Genomic DNA, 27,098 nt, shown 5'->3' with positions numbered 1-27,098 from the left:
TTACTTTATGTGGATAGCAAAAGCAGCTGCTCTTTTAAAAATTTTAGACATTTTTAAGTTAAAAAGGTACATTTAATCCATTATTCATAATGCATCTACAGTTATGAGCAACTCAAGAATTATCTTTACAGTGTCTAAAGATCTGGTAAGCTGATTAAATTACATTTATGGTGTCCTATTGCTTTGTCCTGTGTTTGTATGATTGTTGAAAAGAATGGCATAAAATATTAGGAAAAAGACTTTGCAACATACTGAAAATTTATATTGATGATAATTACCTGATAACTGCATGAATTATTTTTACTATTCTAGTTTTGTTTAAACTTACATAAAGACTTGCTTAGGGGGACAAACTATTTTTAGGAATACAGTTAAAACCATAGTTTTTACCTTTGCTTTGACTGCTTATTGCATAGAACTTACCACCTTTATTTTAAAATGGCAGTGATCATATCAAAACTTGTTATCACAACCATTGAAGCTTTCTTTCTTTCCAGTAATACCATTTCTTTTTTCCCCTACAGTGGAGCACCCTGACAAAATGGCTAATGACCAAGGTAGGCGATTCACTCTGTCTTTTGCCCTCTTTCCGTCAATCCTAACTTTGGGAAATGTCAGTCATTACTTTGTGTTGCCCTTTTTACCTGGGCCACACACCTGACGAAGCAGACACTGTGTGATGATTAATCTTGTTAATGAAGTTCTGCTCGGCTGAGGCGGAGACTCTGATAGGGAAGATGTAAATTTTCTTGAGAGGAAATTGTTTTGTCTCTATTCTGAAGGACCAATTAAAATGTCAAGCTTCTTTGTATGAAATAAATTTTTAGTCCCTGTCTTCACTTCTGAATAATTCACATTAAGTATAATTAAGCTCAGCATAATTTTCAAGCTGTTTTTGCAACCTTTCATGAGCTATGGATTAAAGTCCTGTAACTCTACATAAATCACGTATGCTTTTCCTCTGTGGTGAGATGCTTTCAATACAGAAAAACAAAGTTGGGTCAACTTTTTTTTAGCACATCATTCTTTTCATTTTAAAGCCAGAAATCAGATGTTGGTCAGACTTGTTTTCTTCTGTTGCTAAATGCTGCTCTGTATTGAGAAATAGGATGGTTTTACACAAAAAAAATGGAGATAAATAAGAGTTACTCAAATCATTGTTAGCTATGAATTTGCTCTTATCATGATTTGTAGAGTGATTGCTAAAAATAGGATTACAACATTTTGGCACTAAGGAAAATTAGAGAATGCAGAGGCAGAATGCAAACCAGTTACGTATTTCTTCTTTTGGGGGATGCTGTATTATTTCCAGTGGATGGAAAAATGAAATATGTGTAGATGCAGTGTTTGCAGCGTATTTGTTGTTTCAGTATCTCACCTTGTGTGTTTATCTCAACTAGTTTGACTCTTACCTTGGCCATCTAAATATTATAAACAAAGCAACTAATTTAGATTTTCTGAGGATATAGGAAAAACATTTCCAGCATGAATTTTTTTAACTAGATGTTGGCTCTCACTAAGAAAAAACTTGTCGACATGAATCATTATTAATTCAATGACTGTGTGTTCAGGTTTTTCTTTGCATCTTTATACTACATCTCTACTTGACACAACATGGCTAGGGAATCATGGATGGCAGATTAGACATGACACATTACCAAGAAATATCTATCCAGGGATAAATTTTTCATTCACTTGGCTATTCCTACCCACTTCCATGAAAAATATTTTTAATAAGCTCAATATTGAACATATGGAATTGTTTGCAAAAAATAAATGCTAACTATCAGCATATTTTTACTTAAATTGTTTATAAAAATATTAATGAGTAACTATCATTTTGCATACATGTGGTTATGTATGCAGATTCTTAAAGCTCAGCATATCCAAACCTGTAAGTAAATGATTAAGCAAAGATATTATTTCAAGCATGAAGTTACTCATTTTTTCTTTTTTGAAGATTTTTTTTTTTTATTGCAAAGTCAGATATACAGAGAGGAGGAGAGACAGAGAGGAAGATCTTTCATCCGCTGATTCACTCCACAAGTGACTGCAATGGCCGGAGCTGAGGCCAGCAGCCTGGAGCTTTCTCTGGGTCTTCCATGTGGGTGTGGATTCCCAAGGCTTTCTCAACTCCATTCCCAGGCCACAAGCAAGGAACAGATGGGAAGCGGGGCCATCAGGACATGAACCAGTGCCCATATGGGATCCCGGTGCATGCAAGGAGATGACTCTAGCCACTAGGCTACTGCCCCAGGTCCTCAAGCATAAAATTATTAACACCTTTTCTCCTATTATGGTTAGCTTTATTTAGACTCAATTTTTGAATTTATATTTAGATTTATGTATAGAATGATAATTGCAATTATAATTCAGTTTCTAAATTATGTTTAGAAAAAATATGTTAAAAATATATGTGGAAAAAATACATGCAAAAAGAGAAATAAAATTATTTAGTGACTTAACCCTTTAAAATGTTATGTAATTACCTACCCAGTTAAAAAAATACTCTGATAGTTCAATTCATGGGTTTCCAGTCTCAGGTTGCCCTTGAATTGCTTGCTGTATGCTGTTACGTTTTCAGTTATTGTTCTGATATTAGTTTAAACTAATAAATATATATGATTCGTAAATTGGGCATTTAATAGAAGACAAATCAACAAACAGCAGTTATTCGAACCCCAGCCCTCTGATCACAGAGTCTCCAGGGATTTTCTTTAGAAATCCTTTCTCAGGAACAAAGGAACTCAAGAATTATTGCCAATGGCTGGCTGAGTCTGTTAGTACATTTGGGCAATTGTTCTTTTTCTCCAGTTATTACTTGAAAGATTCTGTCACATATTATGCTACTTGGTGCCTTATTCAATCACAGCAGGCATAGTTGGTCAAGGTGATGGATTCTGAATTTTACTCCAAACTCAATTTACTGGTAAAATTGAGAGGGACTGATGGCATATAATTTAGCAGTGATAAATAATGTCTTTATAGTCTTACCCAGAAAGAATGTAAACTTTCTGGACCTCCAAAGCTCTTTAAGCACAGTATCAGCTTTCTGAGTTGATGACCAAGTGCTTGTGAAATAATCCTGGATTAAAGATCCCTCTAATGCTGATGAAAGTAATAGCATAAGGCTGTTTGAAATGTTCTGATTCCAAGCACATAACAAATCAGCTGAATATGTTATAGGGTGCCCGCTGTTAGACTCACTTGCCCCCTTTTCATGGAGAAATAATCCCATTGTAACATTCATATCAAGAGCTGATTTTCTGCTGGAAGAAAATCCCTTCCAGGGACACTTTGTACTTGGAATCAGAATCCACCTAACAAAGATGAATCCTAAAAAGTAGTCAGAGGTTGAATTCAACTTGCGTGAGAAAACATGAGAAAAAGCTTTGCTTGTCCTAAATAAGAATCTGACTTTGAAGATTCTTGTCATTTTTTCTTGGAATCTAAGACCTGCCATAAACAACATAAGCATGAAGACAAACCTTACTTGTATTTGAATCGGCTTAAATTGGATGAAACAGTTTCCTTCAATAGTAGGAGTAAAAATGATATTCAATTAACATGGGACACGCAATCTCTCTCTGCAATTGTATGTTGATTGTACCTAGCACTTTCTTGATGTTCTGATCTTGACCGACTCTGCAATTCTTCATTAACACCTCCCTTTTCCTTGCTATATGTTTTGATATTTTTGGAGACTTTTCTCGATACAAGAGACCAGTAAGTGTGGGATTTTAAAGAACGACCACAACTTTTAGTTTTGGGAGGACTGCTTAGGTTAGAAAAATTGCAGTTTGTGTAGAGTGGGAACAAAGAATCTAGAAAAGTTCAACTTTTTTCCTTTTTGAACTTTTCATATTTTAGCTAATCTTTCTGCATCTGTTGCTTTTGTGTGAAGGTGTATAATGGTAGAACTAGCCCTCTGAACCTCTCACCTGCAGCCCCTCAGCCGGGATCTCATGATTGATCCACTTAACCCCCACTAACACTAGTGGGAATGGTATATTATTAGGTCCTAACTAGCAAAGACAAAGACAAGATGACTTGTAGAAACACAGCTGGGAAATATACTGTTTAAACCCAGAAGGCCATATTTCATAAACCCTGTTTTAAACCACCAAACACATTCATTACATGGAGTGTCATGTGCAACACATATCATATGTGCCCAATAATCCATACACCTCTGACATATGGAGTATCTAACATTTTATGTATTGGTATTTTTCCCATTAGGAGTCGTCTTTTGCTCATCTGTGTGAATCATTGAAGAATGAGGCAAGGAGCTCTCTGACTGGGGTCTTGGTAGTTGATGGGAAGCTCAGCCGTTAGTATACAATCCTGACACTATCTCAGAAAACACAGGGATGATGCTAATCCCACCACCTTGGTCAGACCGAGTCACCACAAAGTGCCTGCTCTTTGACTCCTTCGTTAACTACCTACTCTTTCAGACAAACAGAAGGTAGACGTTTTGCCTGAGGTCACACAAATCACTGTTGGGAGAATTGAAACAAACAAAAGTGCTTGTGTTATACTCTCCTAGACTGTTGCTACTCCTCCAAAAGTTTTTGAATTTTTTAAAATCATCTTAAACTTTCTAGAACTTTCCACAGAAGCATCTTAGGAAAGCCTCTTTGGGAGTTACAACTTTTTCTGGAGAATTTAAATATTGATAACTTGCAAATGTCACTGCTAGGACAAACATTTATTCTGAAGGAGTGTTGCATCTTTATATTTCATTAAAGCCCTGAATATTGTTGTCCACATTGAGGTGTCTAAGTATGAAAATCTGTGGTGTTAATATGATCACAAATGTTCAGAATTTCATGTGAGCTTCTGTGCCCCCTTTTGGGGCCATCAGTTGGACACTGTAGGAATGAATGATTGAATACCCTAAAGAGAACAGACTGTATGTGTACATGTTATGGCTGAGATGAATTACAAGGAAGATACTCACTTCATGCATTCGAGCACTCTTCAGGGTCTCTCATTCTTCAGTGGCTGGCATGGGGTGATTAGCAACAATAGCTCAGAGAAAAGGTGTGGTGTGCGTTCATCGCAGGTGTACAGAGCCAATGGAGACGTCTACTGTAACCCACTCTCCTAGCAGAGTGGGGGATTGCTCACCTGCAGTTTGTGGTCAGGGCCATTAGGGATTTCACTTTCTCTCATCAACACTGCATACTCAAGACCACTGGGATGCAATCAGATACATTTATTATAGCTTGTTCCTGCCACTGGGGCCCATCAATATAACTTTTTTTTTTTTTTTTTTGCATTCACAACCTCAAAATGATGAGCGTAGCTCAAATTTTCTCTTGGCTACTTTTGAGATTAAAGAGTGTCAAGTTTTAAACTTGGCATTGGAAGCAAAAGTCCAAGGATTAAGCTTTTGTTTGGTGTAGTCTCTCACATTGAGTTGATGGCTTTCCTGCTCTGTGCCATCCACTCTGCTACGTACTGTCCCTGCACCGGTTACAGAATAAAGTAGCACTGTTTGCAAGAGTGATTCATTCTCACAAGAAGCTTAAAAATGTAGAAAATGAGATCCAGAGAAGTTAAAACCTATCTAAGTGCTCGTTGTGTGTAAGTGGCCAGGCATAATGTGCGCCCAGCCTACCTATCTTAGAATCTCTACTCTCTTAACTGCCGCATAGTTTCCGGAAGTGCAGCGTGTTAATTGGCTCCTACTTGGGTATCAAGAAATTTAAAGCTAAGTGGCGTCAGTCAGTAGAAGTTCACCTGGTTGAAACGACTTTGTCTTTCCTCAATAGAGTATTCAGGCAAAGTGCTTAACACTACACCTGCCATTTTACACCTCAGCAGTTTCAATCTCATGAATAAACAAAATGCTAATTGTTTCCGATTTCAGGGAAATAGGGTTTTCAAGGCCGCCTAGTCAAGCTTGGAATTTAGTTAATGTAATCCAGACTTTGCAGTGTTTGGATTACAGCAGCTAGGCTGCTATTTGAAAAATGAAAAGCTTCAGAGCCTTCTGATGGGAGCAGCTTAATTGAAAATTAAAAGCTCTTTTGACCTTCTTGTGTGTAGTTTCAACTCAGTTCATTATTCAGCTGCTTGCGAGACCCACTTGAAAAAGCTATTCTCACCTATGATTTTCTAAAATTTTGCAATTCTGGAAATTGGGACTGGCAAACAAGTAGAGGCAAAAAATGAGTAAGGAGTTTTTCATAGAATTCACATTCTAAATGCTTGTCATGCTGCCAGTAGGCGGTCAAGTAGCTGCTTAAGCCACCCTCTCAGTTTTTATGTTTTAACAGGTAACTTTGAAATGTGCTACCAGACATTGATGTGATTCATGGTAGAACTTTGACCTCCCCAGCCATCTAAGATGGATGTTTTTGTTTACAGACGTGCAACTAAAATTTTATGAACCAGTTGTTGAGTAAGGCCCACTCAGAAGGAGGTCATTTCCTCACCCTAGGTGTTGATGAAGTACAAGGTCCTCCTGACTTTGCTTTCTGCCCACTTGTATAAATCCTAAACTCTGCCTCCTCAAGTTTCTTTCCCAACGAAGGATGCCTGCTGCTCACAGAAGGCACTTAGTACGTTGGCATGAGGACCTTGACTATCTGATCCTTATTTCTGTGTTTTAGCTTTCTAGCCTGTGGTTCCCCCTCATGTACGACAGGTGTAGTTGCAGAAATCTGTAAGTTGCTTTGGGTATAGCCCAGAGTGCCAAGCTCAGTGCTGTAACAGATACAGGTTCCTCAGCCTTGGTCATATAGTCAGCCTTTCTCAAGATGAAGTCTCCATCTTTTCAAATCCCTCTCAATTCCATGTTTTCCAAGAAGCCTTTCTTACCTTCTCATATTCTGCTCTCGTGCATGCCTGTATCACCTCAATACATTGTTCATGTGTTATGGTTTATTATTCATGTTTCCAACTTCATGGGAAGATTTTAAATTTCCCAAGGACAGATAACTGGTTAGATGAAAATAGCTATTGCTGTCTCCTTACCCACTCTCCAACCTGCCAGATCAGTAAGTACTGAACAGCATTATGGCCCTTAATACAGTAGTACACTGCGGTAGAGACAGAGGTGGGAGATGATGACTTTCCTGTCTCTTTATTGTAGTTCTTGGATGATCTTTCTCCTCAACCCACCAGGTACCTACTGTCCACACTAGACACTGAGGAGCTGTGTGCTCCCCCCAAAGCAGAACCCTTCAAAACTGATTCAATCTTAGACTCTGATATTCAGCACTCGCTGTTTAGGAAAAGCAGGTGAAAGAGTGGCAGGGGAGGAGCAAGAAAATGCTGGCTTAGGACAAGAATAGAAATGAGGGAAATTACTGATCCCTGGCTCCTGGCTTCAGCTGGCCAACTCATGGCTGGCTATTGTGGCCATTTGGAGAGTGAACCAGTGGAGGGAAGAGGACTCTCTCTCTGTTCCTCCCCCTCTCTACCCTCCTCTTCTCTCCCTGTCCATATTCTTCCCCTGCCCCTACTCCCCTCCTCCCTGTATCCCCTTCCCTCTTCCCTTCTTCCTTCCTCCCCCTTCTCCATCTCCCTCTGCCTCTTGCCCTCTCTCCTTTTCTGGTCCCTTTCTCCTTCTTCCTCTTCCTCTCTCCCTCCCTTTTCCTCCCCCTCTCTATAACTCTGCCTTGAAATAAATAAATACTTTTTAAAAATAGGAATGGCACTCAGTATCTGTCGCCTCAGCAGCATTTCCTTGGGATTTGCAGTCTACTTCCACTGTCTTTTCTGAAGCAGTACCTTCATTCCCGTTGCTCTTCATGCCTGAGAAAGGAAGCAGTTCCCTTTGGCTCTCAGAGCCTCTTCTGCTGGTCCGCTGCAGAGTACAGCCAGCAGTCTGCTCATTCATGGGCCTTGACCCTCACACTAGGGTCAACCGTCGGAAGTCTGCTGGTGTCTACCTGCCCAGTCCCTTTCCTCCCTTCAGCCATTGCTTTATCCACTAATGGTAATATATTTACCACCATCACCAAACCCATTTACTGAAAGGCAATGCTGAGTATCTTAGTTAATCTTACTGAGTCACACTCAGCGCTAAAATGGGGCTAAGTAAGTCTACTTTGCAGACTCATAATTGATGTTATCTTCATCTTATTGTAATAGTTATCTAATTCATTTATTTTACTAAGAACAGTCTTTCTAAAATACATGTTTAATTGAGCCTCTGTGAGTAGAATATATATTCTCTGCCCAAGTTCATCCGCTTTACCTCTTAAACTTCTTTAACTCACTCTTTAATTCTCATCTCCATAGGACTTCCTAGAGGAAGAATTTCATCATTTTTCTAGACATAAATATTCCAGCATCCTGCTTTTCCAATGTGTCACCTACTTTAAGTATTTTAACTTTTGGAAATCACTATGTGCTCGTAATTGTTAGCAGTGTTCCAGGCATTCATTGGACGAATTACAGATGGATATATGAATGAGGAACTGCTGAGCTCCAACAGTATCATTGTTTACTCAGCCTAGGCACGTGCCCAGCAAACTGCTCCTGTTCTCAGGCTATGGTACCACAGCTCCTCTTACTGTTGTAAGAACGCAGCTTGCCTGTCCTGCCACCTCATGCTTCCCTAACTTGGCAGCTTAGCTCAGACACAGACATATCTCATACATGTAGCCAGCCAGCTGGGGGAGGCATTGCTGGATCATTCATATTTCTCTGAGAATAGTTCTTGTGCCTCGTTCTCCATTTTGCAGTCTGGCATATGAGCAAGCTCTTAAGCAAATCCAGTCATCCAGGAACGTACTCATAGTTAGAAAAATATAATGCCTTTTAGATTTGAATAGGAGCATTTAAATGTGGTTTCTGAGACCCCATATGCTGGTTATTATTTCAGACACAAAACAGACAGTAACTGTAAAAGGAGGTGCTGGCAAAAACAAAGACTTCACAGATCTCTATTGACTTATACTGCTAATATTATGAAAGCATCTTGATATTTTATTCTGAGAAGAAATTGATAATCAATGCACATCAATATACATCAGAAGATGCATTCTAAACTTAACCACAATGAGTCGTAGACTGATAGGCTGCAGTCGTATAAAGAGTTGTGATAATGTTAAATGAGAGCAGTTGACACAGGCTTTTAGATATATATATATACACACATATATATATACACAAACATATATAACAGTTATTATATATAATAACCATATATTATATAATATACATTATATAATAAAATGGTTATTCCTAATTAAGTATATAAATAAATATTTTATATAAAATCTATAAATATTTTATATATAAATAAATAAATATATTTAAAAGTAACCATTTTAACCTCATAGCAGTTTCTATTTTCATTTCCCTTAAAGACTCGTGATCATAACTTGATACATTCTTATTTGTCTATTTTTGTCTTTATATTTCTGGAATTTTATCAAAGAAATTCTTGCCCATGTGCATGCATTGTAGTGTTTCCTGTGTTTTTCTGTAGTAATTTGATGATTTCAGATAATGCATTGAAATTCCCGATCAATTGTGACTTGACTTTTGTGTAGAGTATGAAGTAGAAATCTTGCTTCATATCTGATTTCAGAGTTCCAAGTTTCCCAATACCATTTGTTAGGGTGACTGTCCTTTCTCCAGGGAGAGGTTTAGCTCATCTGTCAAAACAGTAATGGACTGTAGGTGTGTGAGTTTGTTATTACCTTGATTGTGTTGTATTGAAGTATATTCCTTCTATACCAACAATGTTTCAGGTTTTTTTTAAATTATTTTTTAAAGTTTTCATTGTTATACATATATGGTATCAAATTATTTATCTGTTCAGATAATCATATAGTACTTATTGTTTAATTAGTTAATGTAATCTTGATTCACGTATGCTCAGCTGTTGCTGAATATCAGGGATAAATCCCTCTTGAGTCTTATGAATGGTTTTTCTGATATGTTGTTGCATTCAAATAGTATCAGGATTTTTGTATCTATGCCCATTAGGGATATTTTCTTATGATTCTCTTTTTAATGTTTTCTGATTTTGGAGAGATATAGGCCTCCTGGAAGGAATTTGGGAGGATTCCATCCCTTTTCATTATTTAAAATAACTTAAGAAGAAATGGGGTTAGTTCTTTCTGAAAAGTTTGGTAGAATTGCAAGAGAAGCCATTCTTTTTCTTTCTTAAGAATTATTTATTTCGGTTGGAAAGACAGATTTACAAAGAAATAATGAAAAAGATCTTCTGTCTGCTGGTTAACTCACCAAGTAGCCGCAACAGCGACAGCTGAGCTGATCCAAAGCCAGGAGCCAAGAGCTTCTTTTGGGTCTCCCATGTGTGTGCAGGGTCCCAAGGCTTTGGGCTGTCCTCTATTGCTTTCCCAGGTCACAAGCAGGGAACTGGATGGGAAGTGAGGCAGTTGGGACACTAACTGGTGCTAATATGGGATCCCAGTGCATGCAAGGTGAAGTCTTAAGTCACTTCTGAGCTGAAGCCATCCGGTTTTGAGCTTTGCTTTGTTGAGTGGAGGTTTATTACTGATTGAATTTCCTTCTTGATTATCAGTCTATTTAGGTTTTCTATAATATCTTTATGACTCAATTTTGGTACATATTTGTGAACTGCCCATTTTCAATTCTGTGACTCACCTTTAGTTTCACTAGGGATAAGTAACCTATATGCACTGAAATGTATTGTTATTTACACAAAATGTATCTATATTTATTTACATTTGCTAAACTCAGTGAGACTTTAATTTTGAAAAATTATACATATTTAATACATTATACAAAGCACTAGAATAAATATATTTGTCACACCTATAATGTGATTTTTTTCATATCTAGAGAGTAAAATATTGACTAAACCTAATGCTAATTTTCTAACAGATGGCTTGTTCCAAATCTTTAGAATAAGGACCATCTGTAGTTAGCTAGCATTATCCATGGATGTGCTTATAACAGATCTGGCTGCAGAGACTCAGCTCTGTCACAGAAGGAGTCACACGTACTACAGATTTTTATCTGACCCTTTTCCTGAGGATCTGAGGCTATACCTTACGTGCCATTGAGTAACTCAGAACAAATTATTACCAGTTTTAAGCTTCGCTAACAAAAGTCAGGTCTTTGGGATGGAGTAGTCATTTATCTTTTTTGCACTGATTTCTAGTCCAAACATCTTCTAATTCTCATTAGACTCCTAGCAATGCTTAATGAAATTTGTCTTGTTAAATGAGAACATACAGTATTTATTCCATAACAAGTGTCCTCAGGAATGTTTAGGCATGCCAAGCAGTAGTACTCAGTACCCTTACAAATGAGTACTCAATATCTTGTGTAATCATTTAATGGTACTTACCATATAGCACGAGACAATCTTTTCATTTTTATCATGCTTCTGACATTATTGTCTTGAAATTTGAAAGTATTTTTCCCAGGATGTGGGCTTAGCACATAAAAAATTGCAGCTTGATTCCTGTGTCTTTAGATCAAGGCTTTCCTGGTTTATCAATACCCTAGAAATGGGTTTTGTTTCCCAGCAGAACTGGTGTGAGAAATCTGCATTACCACTGATCCATTCTTGCTTACTGAGATATCTCGTCTCTTTAATTTGTGTTGTGTTTGTGAAAGGTTACTCAGATTCCTTGTGTAATATTAACGTAATTATAACCAACAAAAAGTTAACCAGTGTCAACACCCTGGGTTTGGTGAAGAGAATGTTTGTATGATAACCATCCTTCCTTATTTATATGCTTTCTTCAGGGTTTCTTTATCCTAGAGCTCTGATTTATGGAACATTCAATTTTCTTCTATTGAAATACACAACTTGATCAATAGTCTTACTGAAGCTAAGAGATGCTACGCCCAAAGAGCTTTATGCCTAACTATTATGTGGATGTGCTCTGAGGTTTGTTTTCGTGTACTCCCACAAACATGCAGGGAGAGCAGAAAACTTCATTAAAAAGACATTGGTCAGGATGCTACAGGGAAAGGAAAATCCTCCACAGGCTATCTAACTAATTTCCAGCCAATACAGGATTACTCCCAACAGGCATCATTTATTGCTTTTACTGGCCTAAGTGAAAGGGTTGTTAGTGGATCTTTTGGCTGACTGCTTTGCAATCAAGCTACTTACAGTTGCTAGAAGAGTCATCTTAATATTCATACAGAACTTCTGTCTCAGTTCATTTCTTCCAACATCGATCTCACAGTGTCCCATGGGCCAGGTTTATCCTTTGCTCATTGAAACCGAAAATGTGTTGGAGTTACAGAAGCAAGGTATTTGCAAAAGTATTAGGCTTGTCCAAATTAATAAGACTACCAAAATTTCATAATTTCTGATCCTTTAAATGTTTGCCTTAATGACAACCCTACTCTAAATCACCAACAGAACTCAGAAGCCATTGTAACACCTACTTCATTATATGTTCCTAGGCATCAACCTAGCACAGTTTAAATATGCTGTGATTAATTATTTTGCTTATGGGAAAATTAACATCTATCCATCATAAGCTCTAGCCTGATACTAAAAGAATTGTTAAAATGTGAGTGTACAGGTTTCTGAGTTTTTCCACATACTCCTTTTTGCAAATATAATGAGACCTGAGAAAAACTTTAGCAAGAGGAACGTTGGTATGTAAATCAGTATCATAAGAGTGGGACTTGAACATCTCAAAGATAACACACTGTAATCTATGAATGTCAGGAATCAACCTGTCGTGTCATGTATGACTGCCGCAGTTGAATTCCTTGCCACCAGACACTGATAATGATTGTTTGGAAAGTAACTCTGTTTAGCAAATAAAAGGCATAATGAAGAACAGTTGTATTTTGGTAGGTATTGTATGTAGATTTAACTCTCTAATATTTCTTTGAGGTTTACCTAGATACTATAGAGCTTAAAATCCAACCAAATAATTATAGTACAGCAAGTATTTCAATAGAAAAAGGCATTACCTTTGGTAAAACAGCATTCATTAAATTTTGAATAATAGATAATTATTTTTAGTTAATTCTTGGCTTTATTGCTTTCATACCTGCTAAACACCTAATTGAAGACAATGTTTGTGATCATGTAACTTAAAAATAGCCTTCTCCCTTTCAGCAAGAATTTCTTTAATAAAAACTTTTCTTATTTTGAATTTTTAAATTAACTCGTGTGTTTATCTGAGTGAATGAGTGAGAAAAATAGAGAAAAAGAGACTGAGAATTTTCCATCCCCTGGATCAACCAGGTGGCACCAACAGTCAACATTGGGCCAGGCTGAAGCCATCAATTTCATCCATCTCTCTCCCAACTGGGAAGCAGGGACCCAAACACTTGGGCCATCTGCTGCTTCAGCCAGGTCATTATTAAGGAGCAGGATGGGAAGAGGAGCAGCCAGATAGAAACCAACACCCAAATGAGATATGCAGATAGCAGCTTCACATGCTGTGTGTGTCATAATCCTGCCCCCTCCCAGTGTATCTTCAAGAAATATTCAAACCTTGCATGTTGTGATTTATCCCCTAATCTATGCCAATCCTGTTCCTCATTCTCAGGCATGTTGTTTGGGATGTTTAAGAAAAGAATATTCAAAGTTCATTTGTGTGGCAGAAGGTGCTCTTCCGTACAGTGAGAGTGACTGCTTTCTACTGGGCTGTGGTTGATGGAGAATAGCAGAAACAGGTTCCACTAGCTGTGCCTTTCCTCACTTCCAAAGAGCTCAGGATCAGATTTTGGACAGATGAAAAGAAAGAAAGGACACTGTACCTTTCTTGATCCTTTAAGGGAAAACGAGAAGGAGGTTAATTTTCAGGGAAGAAATTGATTTCATTTGCTTAAATGAATCTATTTTCATCATGGGTTTTTCTCCCAAAATATAACATTTTCTCACTAGTATAATGATAATATGATAAATGATCTTTTTTGGAAGTGGCCAAAAAAATCTTGTTCATTATTGTTTAAATATTGCTTTGTCTGGTTTTTTTTTTCATTGTGCCGTCCTGGTATATATACATTTTATGCACTAACTTTCTCGCATGCTTTACCATTATGCAGGTCGTCATGGAGATGGGGGTTATTGGCCGGTTGATACTAATTTGATTGATAGGAGCACTCTCAATGGTAAGTATATAAATTAAGTTCTATTAGATTGGTTATATTAATTAAGCAGGTAATTCTGGAGTGTCTAAGGCCAACTCTGTTGACTGGAAGTGTGAAGAACCTTCATCTTAGTGTTTTAGTGCTATAACAGAAACGTCAAACCTCTACCACGTTTCGCCAGGAGATGTTGCCAGTGAGAGATAGCACATGCATTAAAAAGAAAAAAACTCAGAGAAACACAGCAAAAGAGCATCATAAAATGATACAGGAGTGAGAAATGCCTAAACTTAAAAGGACTTTAATATATTTTAAAATGTACTTTGATCACAAGTGAAACAATTCTCGCCCGGAGATTACACTGATTTCTTCCGAGTTTTAAATCCTTGGGCATCTTGCTACTTCTTCGTGTTATAAACATTAAGTAGTTACGTTTAAACATGAAGTATAAACATCATACTTACCCCAGTGGAACATACGATTGTGTGCGATGGTTGTGGGGATGACCTAGAATTTCCAGAAAGGAGCAAGGTGGTGTGGGGAGAACTTTTTAAATTTTTTTTCCTGCAATTTCATGAAAGAAAGAACTTGCAGAAATGAATTTAGACTAGCTGAATTTCACTAGAACTGATGCATGTGTAGCGCCTTTTTATGGGTCTTCTTAAAATCAAACATACATGTTGCTGATGCTTGGTTTCATTTATAAAAGAAAACAATTCAGTTTTAAAAAAGAATGGTGAACACTTGAATACCCATTGCCAAACTTACGATGCTCAATATTTAACCTGTATATTTGATCTCCTATATGCATTTTCATTATCACATGCTTCTTACCATACAGATGGGAACATGGTCCCAAATTGGATGTTTGCTATTTAAGCTAATGTAGCTCTAGAAAATATATCATTCTATGTGTTTGTAATTTTTTTTTAAGATTTACTTATTTTTAATTGGAAAGGCAGATATACAGAGAGGAGGAGGAGAGAGAGAGAGGAAGATCTTCCGTCCAATGGTTCACTACCCAAGCAGCTGCAACGACTAGAGCTGAGCCAATCCGAAGCCAGGAGCCAGGATTTCTTCAGTGTCTCCCACTTGGGTGCAGAGTCCCAAGGCTTTGGGCCGTCTTGGACTGCTTTCCCAGGCCACAAGCAGGGAGCTGGATGGGAAGCGGGGCTGCCGGGATTAGAATCGGTGCCCATATGGGATCCCAGGGCGCGTGCAAAGGGAGGACTTTAACTGCTACGCTATTGCATTGGACCCCTTTTTTGTAAATTTGTAGAAATGATGTCTTTCTCTACATATTCTATGGCAACTCATTTTGATTCTTAAGTTCACTTTTATGATTCCTCAGGCCTCTTTCAAAAGAGTATCAATACCATTCATGAGCTCTGTTCTCCTGACCCATTCTTCCCTCAAAAACTGCAGATCTGAATACCACTAGCATAAGAGACCACAGTTCAACATATGACTTTTGTATGTACCTTGGGATGGAGAAGAGGATCACAAACATTCAGATCATTAGAAGCTTCCTGCATGTCTCCCAGTCAAACCTCTCTTGATCTGACCCAGCACTCTCTCTCCTGATTCCTACAGATTTCTGTTGTCTCCTCCAGGGACCATCTTCTTGCTTGTAAATGACAATCCTGCCCCCAGTAAGCATTTGGCTTTTATACACTTGTTGTGGGTGATGCCTAGCTCTCTAATGTATACAAGAGGCAGTTTGTTGAACAGGAGATTTACAAAGGAATCAGTCCTCTGATGAAGAGAATGCAGGGATTAGAAGAGTGGATGCCATTGTATTTAGTACTATTTTTTTTTACTAGTTATGTTTACCAGTTAGAATGTAGTCATTCTTAAATTTGGGCCTGGACAGTGCTCAATGGCTAAATACTCACCTTGCAAGTACAGGGATCCCACATGGCTGTCAGTTCATGTCGTGGCTGCTCAGCTTCCCATTCAGCTCCCTGCTTGTGCTTGGGAAAGCAGAAGAGGACAGTCCAAAGCCTCGGGACCCTGCACCCATGTGGGAGACCTATACGAAGCATCTGGCTCCTGGCTTCAGATCAACTCAGTTTCAGCTCTTGCGGCTACTTACAGAGTGAACCAGTAGATGGAAGATCTTTCTCTCTCTCTCTGCTCCATAAATGTGATCAGCCTTTCCAATGAAAATAAATATTTTAAAAATCGTAATTAAATTTTACTTGACAAGCATTATTTTACAGAACATCAAAAGAAATTATACAGATCAATGGCATTCAGTAGCTTTATAGATTTTTTTAATTTACCCTCTTCCTGTTTTTCTCTATTGCTTAATGGTATTTACAGGGTTATATGTTAACTGAATGGGTTAAATGAAACACCTGCAATATTTCTAATATTATCTATTAAAATTTGTATTATGAATTAGAAAATATTAGGATTACTCTCACAGTGTACCTGGCTGTTTATGGTGAACTGGTAACCTCAGAGAGGCATAATAGTGAAGGACAAACAATCCATTTCTGTTGTGTTCTGTTTTGCTAGCAGACAGATGATGATAAATATATAACTTGACTTTAACCTGGGGTATTGCAGGCAAATCAGCAGCAGCATCTAAAAAACCTCAGCTTCCTACTTAAAATTCTGCTGGGGTCCTAAGCATGGAGAGTGTATTTCACAATTAGATGTGCAAGTCGGGTCCCTGAATGACACGGCTCTTGTTTCACCTCAGCCCTGCGGAGTAGACTGAGTGAACGGGGACATTCCAAACTCTGAGTACTAAATCTACAAGTCAAGGAGAGCCCATCCGTCTTCCCTTAGATGGCCTGAATGATAGCAGCTTCCTCACTCTCCCACACTCGCTGGATTCTGCTTTCATAGCACTGGAATAGAATAATGGCTCGTGTCAGGATATTTGAGCCAGTTGCAAAGCAATTCAGACCTCACTAATCAATTACATTCTCTTACAGCATGCCACTCTTAAAATGCTCTCTTGGAATTCAAAAAAGAAACAAAGCTATAGTTCATGTTTACTCCTGTGCTTGGAAGCTCTTAATTAAATTGTTTTAACAGAAGAATCTTCCTAAATTCTTGTCTGGTGGCAGGTGGAATCAAAGCTAATATGTGAGGACCTGGTAGTGTATTTATTTTGTGATGCATTCAATTTTTTACAATTCCCACTCAATGTAGAAAAATCTTCATCTTCTGAATGTATATTTTGCAGTTTATATTGTAGAAAAGGCAACAACTACAAAATTTATTTTAGCTTAACCCTGCTTTTCTGATGAGGAAAGATAAAACATCAATTTTATTTTGTTGGTACCTCTGCCAACAATTTGCGAAATCGGCTTAGCAAGTTTGATTAAAATATCTATAACCGAAACAGAATATTTTCATTGACCTCAGTGTTTGAAAACAAAGTTATATTTGATAGAATTCAGTATGTTAGCACAACAATAATCAAAAACTAGGCGATTATGTCAATACTTAAAATGTATTAAGTGCTGTGTGAAATTTGCCATGCTCTATGTTGTACTGACTCTCAAGAAAGGGGTATGGCTCATCCTATGTTTTTGAAAATAATAATGTTTTTTTATTCAGTGTTTTAATAATCTAAATAAACTATACATAAAACTGTCATCATTGCTATGCTAAGACACTAGTAAATATTAAAAGACCTTTATCACTATACTCAGTAGATATCTTATTCCCAAAAGAAAAGTCCAGAAATGAAATTGTATAGCTCCATCCAGGAGGGAATGTTGACTGCAGTGACCAGTAGGTAGTCCCAGACGCCAGTGCAGTGATTTCAAGAGGCGCTTCTCACCTGTTATTCAGGCATTATATAGGCCCAAGCAAGTTAAAGCTCTCAGTCTAACCCGATCTCCAAAATCTAAAACTCACTTGTCTAGCAACTAGTGCTATGTGGATAATTCATGCATTTCAACTATGTTCTTTGCATCTCAGATTTTCATTTGAACAGAGGACATATTAAGCTTGAGCAGGGATTTTTAACCTCAACACTCATGAGTTGGGAGAGTTGCGTAATCCCCAGCCGTTTCCCTTGATCTTGAGTACTAGAAGTCTTAGTCCCAAGACAGCTGTTTTGGTTTTGGTGATCTCATCCATTCTTAGGATTCCCAATTTCCCACCTCTGAGTCAGCTCCGGAAGTTTCTCTGATGAAGATCTCACCGCCTCTTAAACTTACAAAGCCTGCAACCTAACACATTCAACTCTTGGTTTACCTTCCCTCGGCCTTCCCTCCCACCTTCTCCCCAATCTCCCATGTAAGAATTACTGCCGAAGCCTGCTTTTCTTCCCTCTCCCCGGCAATCCATCTTTTATTCATCTCCTTTCAAACTATTTTGCACTACTGTCCATTTTGCTGAGTTGTCCTTGCTACCAGCTCAGTTTTAGCCATCATTAGCTCTCACTTGGAAAACTTCAAATTGTATTATTTTATGATGCATTCAATCCTAGCTGGAGTCCCAATTTCCGCACAACTCCTTTCCACATAGCCGCCAGAGAGGTCTTGTAAATCAACTATGTCATATTCTGGCTGAAAAGCCTCTAATGGTCTGTGATTGCCTGCAAGATGACTGAATAGAATCCACAAATGGAGAAATTGGCCCTGTTGCTTTCCCAGCCTCATGGTGTCCCATGCTTCCTTTACTTCCAGTGTTCCAGGTGTAACTTGCCCTCTGCTCCCTTTTAGGAAACAGGAGTTCACTCTTATCAACATACCATGATTCAACCCAGATGGTGCTTCCATAGAGTCTTGGATGGGTCGCCACCAACAACCACACATCCTTATGATAAATCTTTCTACATGATTTTCTCCTCTTTTTCCTTTTTCTTTTATTATGCTAGAAATACCAAGAATGTTATCGGGCACAACTGAAATGAAAAGAAGTTCACTCCTCACTTAGGTTTCATTAAATCTCTCTCCTTAGAATTGAATCTACCCTCTTGGAGACATGTTTTTAACTGTCCAAAAATTTGGTGCAGCTATTCGGGCACAGTGATTATTACAAGTTATCACATAAGTATTGTATTCAATACCTATGTTTGTTTATGATAATTAAGCCCTCAGCTCTTTGATGTATGAATGAATCTGCTGCAGTTTTATGATGGCAAGATGTCCTAAGATGCCTGACATACGGTGTTTTCTTTATTAAAAATTTATTTATTTTTATTGGAAAGGCAAATTTACAGAGAGGGATCTTCCATTCACTGGTCCATCCCCCAGATGGTTGCAAAGGCCAGAGCTGAGCTGATTCTAAGCCATGAGCCAGGCTCTTCTTCCAGGTATGAGAAACTTCCTCCGGTTGTAAGAGCCATGTAGACACAGGGGTCCAAAGACTTAAACCAGTCTCTGCTGCCCTCCAGAGCCATAAGCAGATATAGAGCTGGGAAGTGGAGCAGCCAGGACTAGAACCTGTGCTATTATGGAATGCTGGCACTAGTAGGTGGAGGATTAACCTGTTGAGCCATTTCACTGGCCCTGCAATATTTTTAAAATATATAAAATACTATGCATTCACAACTCAGTGTATTAGAATACTTCAATATATTTTATAAAGCTAACTTTCTCATCTTTACTGAGATACTATACCTGTCATTCAGTCTGTATGTATGTTATTCAATTTAATAGAAAAAGGATGAGGCATTCTTCAGTAATCAATCACCAGAAAAATAAAAAGGGAGCAGAGTGCCCACTGGACTGTAAAAGCTTTGATTGCATTCCCACTGATTTTACTAGAACACGTCTAGATCTTACACATACTATTACGTCAACATTCGGCACAGATAGCAAGTGAAAATGTATACTATCTTGTAATCCAGGTTTTCTATCAGCTGCCTGAAGTATCTGCATACTGCGTATTTCCTTTGTGTTTGGAAATCACGTAGGATGAAGTATCTTGAGGCATGTCACATGGCCAGAGATCGGCTCTTGCCTTGTGGTCCTTGTGCTGTCCTTATGAGCTCATGAATAATCACAGCAACAAGGAGGAAGAGTAAATATTTAGATTCCCTGAGGAAGCTCCCCCACTGAAAGCTAAGACACAGCCCCTCCTGGAGTGAGGTACTCTCCTGTCAATCCCAAGTGCAATAATCCAGGTTCATGAATGCTAGGTTTTCCTAATTTCAACAGTTTTCATAATTTCACCTATTCTTTTGACACACTGAGATATACAGATACACGATTTTTTCTATTGAAATTCAAAGATCTGTTTGAGGATTATTAATTAAAATGATCAAGGCATGTTGCACTCCAAGTGTACTAGTAATACCAAAACATTTACCAAGGGAGGCTGGAGTTGAAAGAATGAAGTTCAAGCGCTGACTGTGCCAATGAAATCTTCCTTTCTTCAGGAGTGGATTGGTCATACTTGTATTTCCGGTTCACAGCTTCTGTTTCTATGAATCCACCTGTAGGCTAAAGTTTATTTGTGATCTCAAGGTCAGTGGTCATAAGTGTCATCTGAGGATGTGTGCCAAGCAGAATAAAATGGAGTTGCCTGAGGCTGAATACCTAGTAAAGGCAGAGCAAGATGGATCTGTCATTTTGTCTCCGCTCCCACACTGTGGAGCAGAACCCTTTCTAGGATGTATTTAGTGCCACTTTCCCCCTTTTTAAGCTTTTTATTTGACTGTTTTAAATGACTCCAAGTGCAGCATCAAAGTGCTGTCTCATAGTCTTCAGCATAAGAAGGCAGGGATATAGATTACAGAGCAAACACAGGTATGAAACTTTGTCCAGGTATAAATTACGGTGCTGGTGGCCATGGGCTCAACGTTAATGAATCCGTATCATTTGTTAACTATGATGAATTTCATCAGAAACACACCTAAAACAGGGTTATGTATTAGTCAGTAAAGATGTTCTGACCAGAGATGAACAGGAACCCGGCCCTGCATTGCCTCTAGGAAAAGGAGCACTGTTTTCATTAACTGCATTTGTGGCTCCTTCATAGGGCACAAACTTCATAGGGTACAGAACAGGGAATGACCACATCTGAAGATGTCATTGCACTTGACATTCTTCATTGCCCACTGAATGTCAGAAATTTGAACATTCAGCCTTTGCTTTGAGGTGGGAAGACTCATGGAGACCTTGAAACCAAGTTTGAACCTGTCAGGAGCTTTTATATGGAAGCCATAAAGAACTGGAATCGAAGCTTAGCAATGAGAGTCCTGATGAACCTTAACTCTCCCAGAGAAATGATACCAGGAGAATCTCACCAATGCTCCGTGGAATCGGGAGCTATTATTTTCTGACAGGAACCATGGTGTTTTCCTGGATGAAAAGAATGAAATAGGAATAGAAATTCTAATTATTCTAGCCTGCCGTTTTTAAAAAATCTTCACTGGTGTGTCTTACATATGAGTCCTACACTGTTGTTTTTTTCAGATAAAGTACTCGATCACATTAAAGTAATGCTAATAAAAACCCAAGAGATCCCCAACTCTGTGCCCTGTAAGCTTTTATATAAAAAGCAGATTTTTCCAGTCAGTTAAAGCACAGAAAGTACTGGTGAAGATACTACTGTAATAGAACCTTTTACATCATAAGTAAAACTGTTCTGCAAGGTCTTGACTATTCAATATTTGTCCTGTTCTTTGTAATACTGGTTATTTTAAGGACAGGCTGGGGACAGGCTGCTTCCTCTGCATCTCCCTCATGGGTGACGGGGACCCAAATATGTGGACCATGTTCCCCTGCTTCTTCCAAGTCACTAGTGGGGAGTTGAAGCACCTTCAAAAGAGCTGGGAAACACACTGACTCTCATTTGGGATATGGGCATTGCAGACAGTAGCTTTACCCACTATGCCACAATGCCAGTTGTGTGATTATCTTTAAAAAAAAATTCTTAAACGTCCTGTCACAAGACTCTTCTGGAGGTAAGTATAGATCTTAATTAAGTGTTATTCCTTCTATAGCTTGGAAGTTCACTTGGAATTATAGCAGGTATTCTAGGAAATTATTAATTTGGGCAACATTTTGCTTAGCATGTCAGTGTTACCGAAAGAATTTCCTTTAGTCAGATTTGATGGTTCATTTGCATATATTTTCTCTAATTCTTACAATAACTCTATGCAATCAGTGTATTATTTCCATTTTACAGATGAAGCCACTGAGGTTTGAAAGGCCAAAATATGGCTCAAAAATATAGAAGTTACATATGGGTGGTTAAAATGACGTAAAACTAAGTCTAGGGAAACATGCAAGCTGATTACTATTTGCTGTTTTTAAAATTAATTTGTTAAAATGATTGTTAGCTAATAGTTGTTAAATTTATAGCTATCTAGGGCAAACATGACCTAGACATATCAGCTAATTGATCACTAAATGAAAGCTCAAGAAAAGTGAGGTGAGCCATTATTTTGATGTATCAATTAAGCCACCACCTGCTGTGACAGCATCCCATATAAGAAACCTTTCAAGTTGCTCCACTTTCAGTCAAGCTCTCTCCAAATCCACCTGGGAAATCAGTAGAAAAATGACCCACGTATTTGGGTTCCTGCTACTCACTTCAACTCACAGATGAAGTTCCCAGCTCCTGGTTGCAGCCTGGCCCAGCCTCAGTCTTGGCAGCCGTTTGAAGAGAAAACCAGGCAATGGCAAATTTCTCTCTTAACTCTGCTTTTTCAAAAACATAAATGTTTCAACAGCAACAAACCAAGTGATGTCAAGGGTCATTAGCTATTCTTGTTTAGGTAAGCAATTTATCAAAAATCTCTTATTCTTTTATTTTCCGCCTCGATACATTCTCCCTTGACGTACTGATGCAGCACCGGAAAGCATTTGCTTCAAGGCTTTATGATATTCTTTCAAACCCAGTGGATGCTTTTAATTGCGAGCCATGCACCTTTGACGGACTGGAAATTAAATGTGCTGTAGTGATGGCATCTTAGGAGGACTGCAAGTAGGCTGTGAATGATTGGAGTCTCCTAGTTTATTTCTTAGAACAGCAAAACATACATCATTCCCTCAAAAACTACAGTCCCTCTGGATCTTGTCACTTTGGATTTGTTGTAGTGCAGAATAGTTTCCTCAGTCCCACCTCCACTTTCTACTGAGTACTAAAGCTTAATCTCTTTTTTGAGATAAAATTTTCTACCATAAATGAATAAAATCCTATTAAAATTCACTGAATTTTGAAATATCCACAGACTGGGTCCATATCTCACTGATTCTTGAATATTCTCAATACAGAGGAATCCCTGTATGCATTCCATCCCTACCCCACTCACCATTCTTCCTGTCTCCTACCCAATACTGTTTTCTCTCCCTCTAGATTTGCCTGTGCTGGATATGTAATAAAAGTGAAATCTTAGAATATGTGTCCTTTTGTATATGGCTTCCTTCAGTTAGCACCATATTTCTATGGTACGTCCAAATTACAGCATACATTGGTTCTTTGTTGATTTGTACTGCTGTGTAGTCTTGTTACAGGGCTATGTCACATTTGTTCCTGGACCTCAAAGATTCCTGGACCTCTTTGTAGCTATCCCTGTTGTTACTTGTCCTAGATGGCTTAGGTTTTTCCTCCTCCTATTGCATTGATTTTTTCCCGGGTTCATGAATGCCAAGAACAATGGAAACTTTCCACATCCTTGGGACAGCTTGGCAGACACTGGCCACTGCATCACTCTAAACCTGAACTCTGTCTTTCCTCAGAGCCCCCCATTGGACAGATGCACCCCCCGCATGGCAGCGTCACGCCTCAGAAGAACAGTAACCTGCTTGTAATCGTTGTGGTCACCGTTGGGGTCATCACCATTCTGGTCGTGGTGGTCGTGGCAGTGATCTGCACTCGGCGCTCCTCAGCCCAGCAGAGAAAGTAGGTAACAGCTGGCTGCCCAGAGCAAAGAAGTCCTTGTCTTCTGGGGTTGTGTTTGGACAGCTCTTCCCTTGTGGTGTTTCCAGACTCACCATATGTTCCTTCCCTGCTGACCCTGGAAAACTTTGCCTTTTGTCCTTTCCATGTCCACGCCAGGTGAAGAAAGGGCTAATCTCGCAGATTTACAGCGGAATCCCAGGAGACCAGTTCCATTTCTGTTTTTTTTCCCCCCTTGGGAGGGAGGGAGGACAGATTTCTTCTTTTTAAGAGAGGGAAGGTGCTGCCTAAAAATCATTTTCAGAATATACCCCACCATATTCCTTGTTAGACTTCCCTGCACTCACACGCAAACCACTGGCAGCATACGTTCCCCTGTGAGCACTTACCACTTTTGACAAGCAAGCCTATGAACGGTTCAGCGACATTTGCTGCATGAATGTCTGAATATAGACTTTGAAACTCAGTGCAGTTACCGTGCCAGGAGGTGTAAAGTTTAGAGCTAGTAAAGAAAGAAAATTCCAGAGAATTAATGGATTCGCATCTCATGGATTTGATTCATTGTCAGAAAATATTTAAGAGATTAAAAATAGCTTCATAATATGCAAGGTGTTACAGCCTGTAGAAATTGATGCCCTAAATGTTTAGAAAAGAAATAGGAATCCAAAGTAGTATTAGTCTTACCTTCTGTCAGTTGTAAGTCAGCAAATTTCTTGGCCAGTCTGTGTATCTTTGTCTCTCAAGCCCCTTTCAAGTCCAGTCTGATACGGATTTTCGGTTGCCTCCCTCACTCAGTTGACTGTTAGAAGCTCTGCCTCTGAATTTGTATTGTTTTGTTGTGGCCTGAAGCATGGTGCTGCCATTTCTCATAGCCTGAGGCACAGACCCATAAGTGACTGGCTTGATCACCGTAGAAGTATATTCTATATATTGGTAGATGAAAATTCTCCAGCAAGTCATTTTCCCTGTTATCTTGGCAATCGATTTTTCTTTCCATTTTTGAAATTCCTCCATCTGTGCCTATTGCTAATATATCTTGAGCACTGTGATGTGAAATGTTTACACACAGGATGGGAAACAGCACTGAGAAAGGAACATGGAATCATAGATACAGATTTTGTATTTACTTTATTTCCATAGTGGACCCAGTTGCGTATTCAGCTGCATTTGTAAGATTGGAATATTTTGAAATTTATGATAACTGCTGTGCTGATCTCTTTTACCCAAAGCAGAAACCAGATAGAATAAAATTTCATTGAGCTAGCCTCATAAGTAAGCATTTAGAGGAGTCATCATTGCCACCAGAGCTTCCAGAATACTGAGCATTGAAGAAGGCTCTGGCGGAAAAGCTGAACTCACCGAGTACATCATCAGCTTCTTCACCCAGCATCGCCAGAGGACGAAGTGTGCAAACAGAAACAGTGGATTCAAAGCAGGTCTCTCTGGGGAGAGCTGAGGAGGGAATCCGTAAAGAGAAGTGGAGAAGAAGCCCCACAACCACACTTATTACTTTGGAATGGATTTCAACAGTCAGCGTTCTCTGAACCAACTCAGTTTAATGAATCCGAAGCAGATTTCGTTCCTTTAGCTCTTGGTGTTTGCCCCTCTTCTCATCGCCTTCAAAAGAGTGTTTGAGTTATGATGTGCCGATGGACTGCGTTCTCCCCAGAGAAAATGCCAGTTTTCCCAGTGTGCGAAAGTAGGATTGAAAACCATGTTGAGAAACTCACTGTGTAAAAATACATTCATGGCATGCACTTACTAGATTTGCCATAAACATTTTGGTATAATTATATCATTTTAATTGAAAGTCGATGCTGAAGCCTGGATCAGACTTGATTTTTATTTTGAAGAACTTTGTTCTTATTTTTTGCTAAAGAGATAGAGAATAGAGGTGACGAGCTCCTATCCACTGGCTAACTCCTCGAATGCCTACAGAGTGCAGGAGACGCAGACTCAATCCTGGTCCCCTGGGTTAGAGACAAGGACCCAACTCCTTGAAGCAGCACCTGCAGCCGCCCAGGGAATACTGCAGTAGAGCTGGAATTGAGAGCAGAGTGGAGACTCAAACCCAGGCTCTTCAAAATAGATGTGGGTATTGCAAGCTTTGTCTGCCCGATGGGGTAAATGCCTGCCCCCATGTTGTCTTTAAAAGCAGAGAAAGAGTGAAGGAATACCTGATTCTGTGAATAATGAAAAAAAAATCAAGCCAAAGTAAATTTACAGCTCACTTTCTCCTTAACCATTCCCAAAGTGCGATTTAATTGGCTTGTTCTCATACTATTTTCATTTCTTTCTTCAGTCGTAGACCCTCCGCCATTCATATTAATCTTTGTAGAGTTAGGAAAAGAACTCTTCTTTAAGTTATTTCTGAGTTTTTAATTTTGTTTCTCTTGATTTCATTGAGGACATCTCTCTCTATAATACTGATCGCATTGAGCCCTTTAGAATAAATTGAGCAATGCAGCTGATAGCAAAATCAGTTCCAGTCTGAAACAAACAGAAATGAGATCCCTTAGAGGGGTCTCAGAAAATGGAAATTTAATGAGTAAGGTGAAGTAGGAACCATGTTCCTGCATGTCCAACATCTTTGCTGGAGGCAGTAGGCCAGTATGTTCCCCTTGCAGTTTGATGATACTCCATTTTATGGACTATCTGTAATTGCTTATTTAAATCAGTGTCTGCATTGTGTTCATTCATGTTTTTTTTTTATTTTTTATTTTTAAAGATTTATTCATTTTATTACAGCCAGATATACACAGAGGAGGAGAGACAGAGAGGAAGATCTTCCATCCGATGGTTCACTCCCCAAGTGAGCCGCAACGGGCCGGTGCGCGCCGATCCAAAGCCGGGAACCTGGAACCTCTTCCGGGTCTCCCACGTGGGTGCAGGGTCCCAATGCATTGGGCCGTCCTCAACTGCTTTCCCAGGCCACAAGCAGGGAGCTGGATGGGAAGTGGAGCTGCCGGGATTAGAACTGGCGCCCATATGGGATCCCGGGGCTTTCAAGGCGAGGACTTCAGCCGCTAGGCCACGCTGCCGGGCCCCATTCATGTTTTTAAAACATTAATATACACACAGTCGCACATTAAGGTACTTTATGGGGAACGGAGTCTTAAAAGATTAAGTAAAATAAAAAGCTGTTCATTGTTTGGTTCATTAAAATTTTTGTTGAAGACGCCCTCCTTAAACATGTTCAGTTAGTGTGATTTATAGTAAAATATCATAAATAGGAT

General features: G+C 38.9%; 1 protein-coding gene across 3 annotated transcripts in view; it reads left to right on the top strand.

Annotated features, from left to right (window-relative positions):
* Positions 1-27,098, top strand: part of DCC (DCC netrin 1 receptor) — a 555,681-nt gene that overhangs the window by 471,996 nt on the left and 56,587 nt on the right. For all 3 annotated transcript variants that reach the window (XM_058676959.1, XM_058676958.1, XM_058676960.1), the window contains exons 20-22: positions 525-557; positions 13,996-14,061; positions 23,703-23,865. In XM_058676959.1, the coding sequence (XP_058532942.1) occupies positions 525-557; positions 13,996-14,061; positions 23,703-23,865 (262 nt within the window). The remainder of the gene's footprint in view (positions 1-524; positions 558-13,995; positions 14,062-23,702; positions 23,866-27,098) is intronic.

The sequence above is a fragment of the Ochotona princeps genome, chromosome 18, assembly GCF_030435755.1.
Source record: "Ochotona princeps isolate mOchPri1 chromosome 18, mOchPri1.hap1, whole genome shotgun sequence".
Lineage (NCBI taxonomy): Eukaryota > Metazoa > Chordata > Mammalia > Lagomorpha > Ochotonidae > Ochotona > Ochotona princeps.
This window is presented reverse-complemented; position numbering and strand designations above follow the sequence as displayed.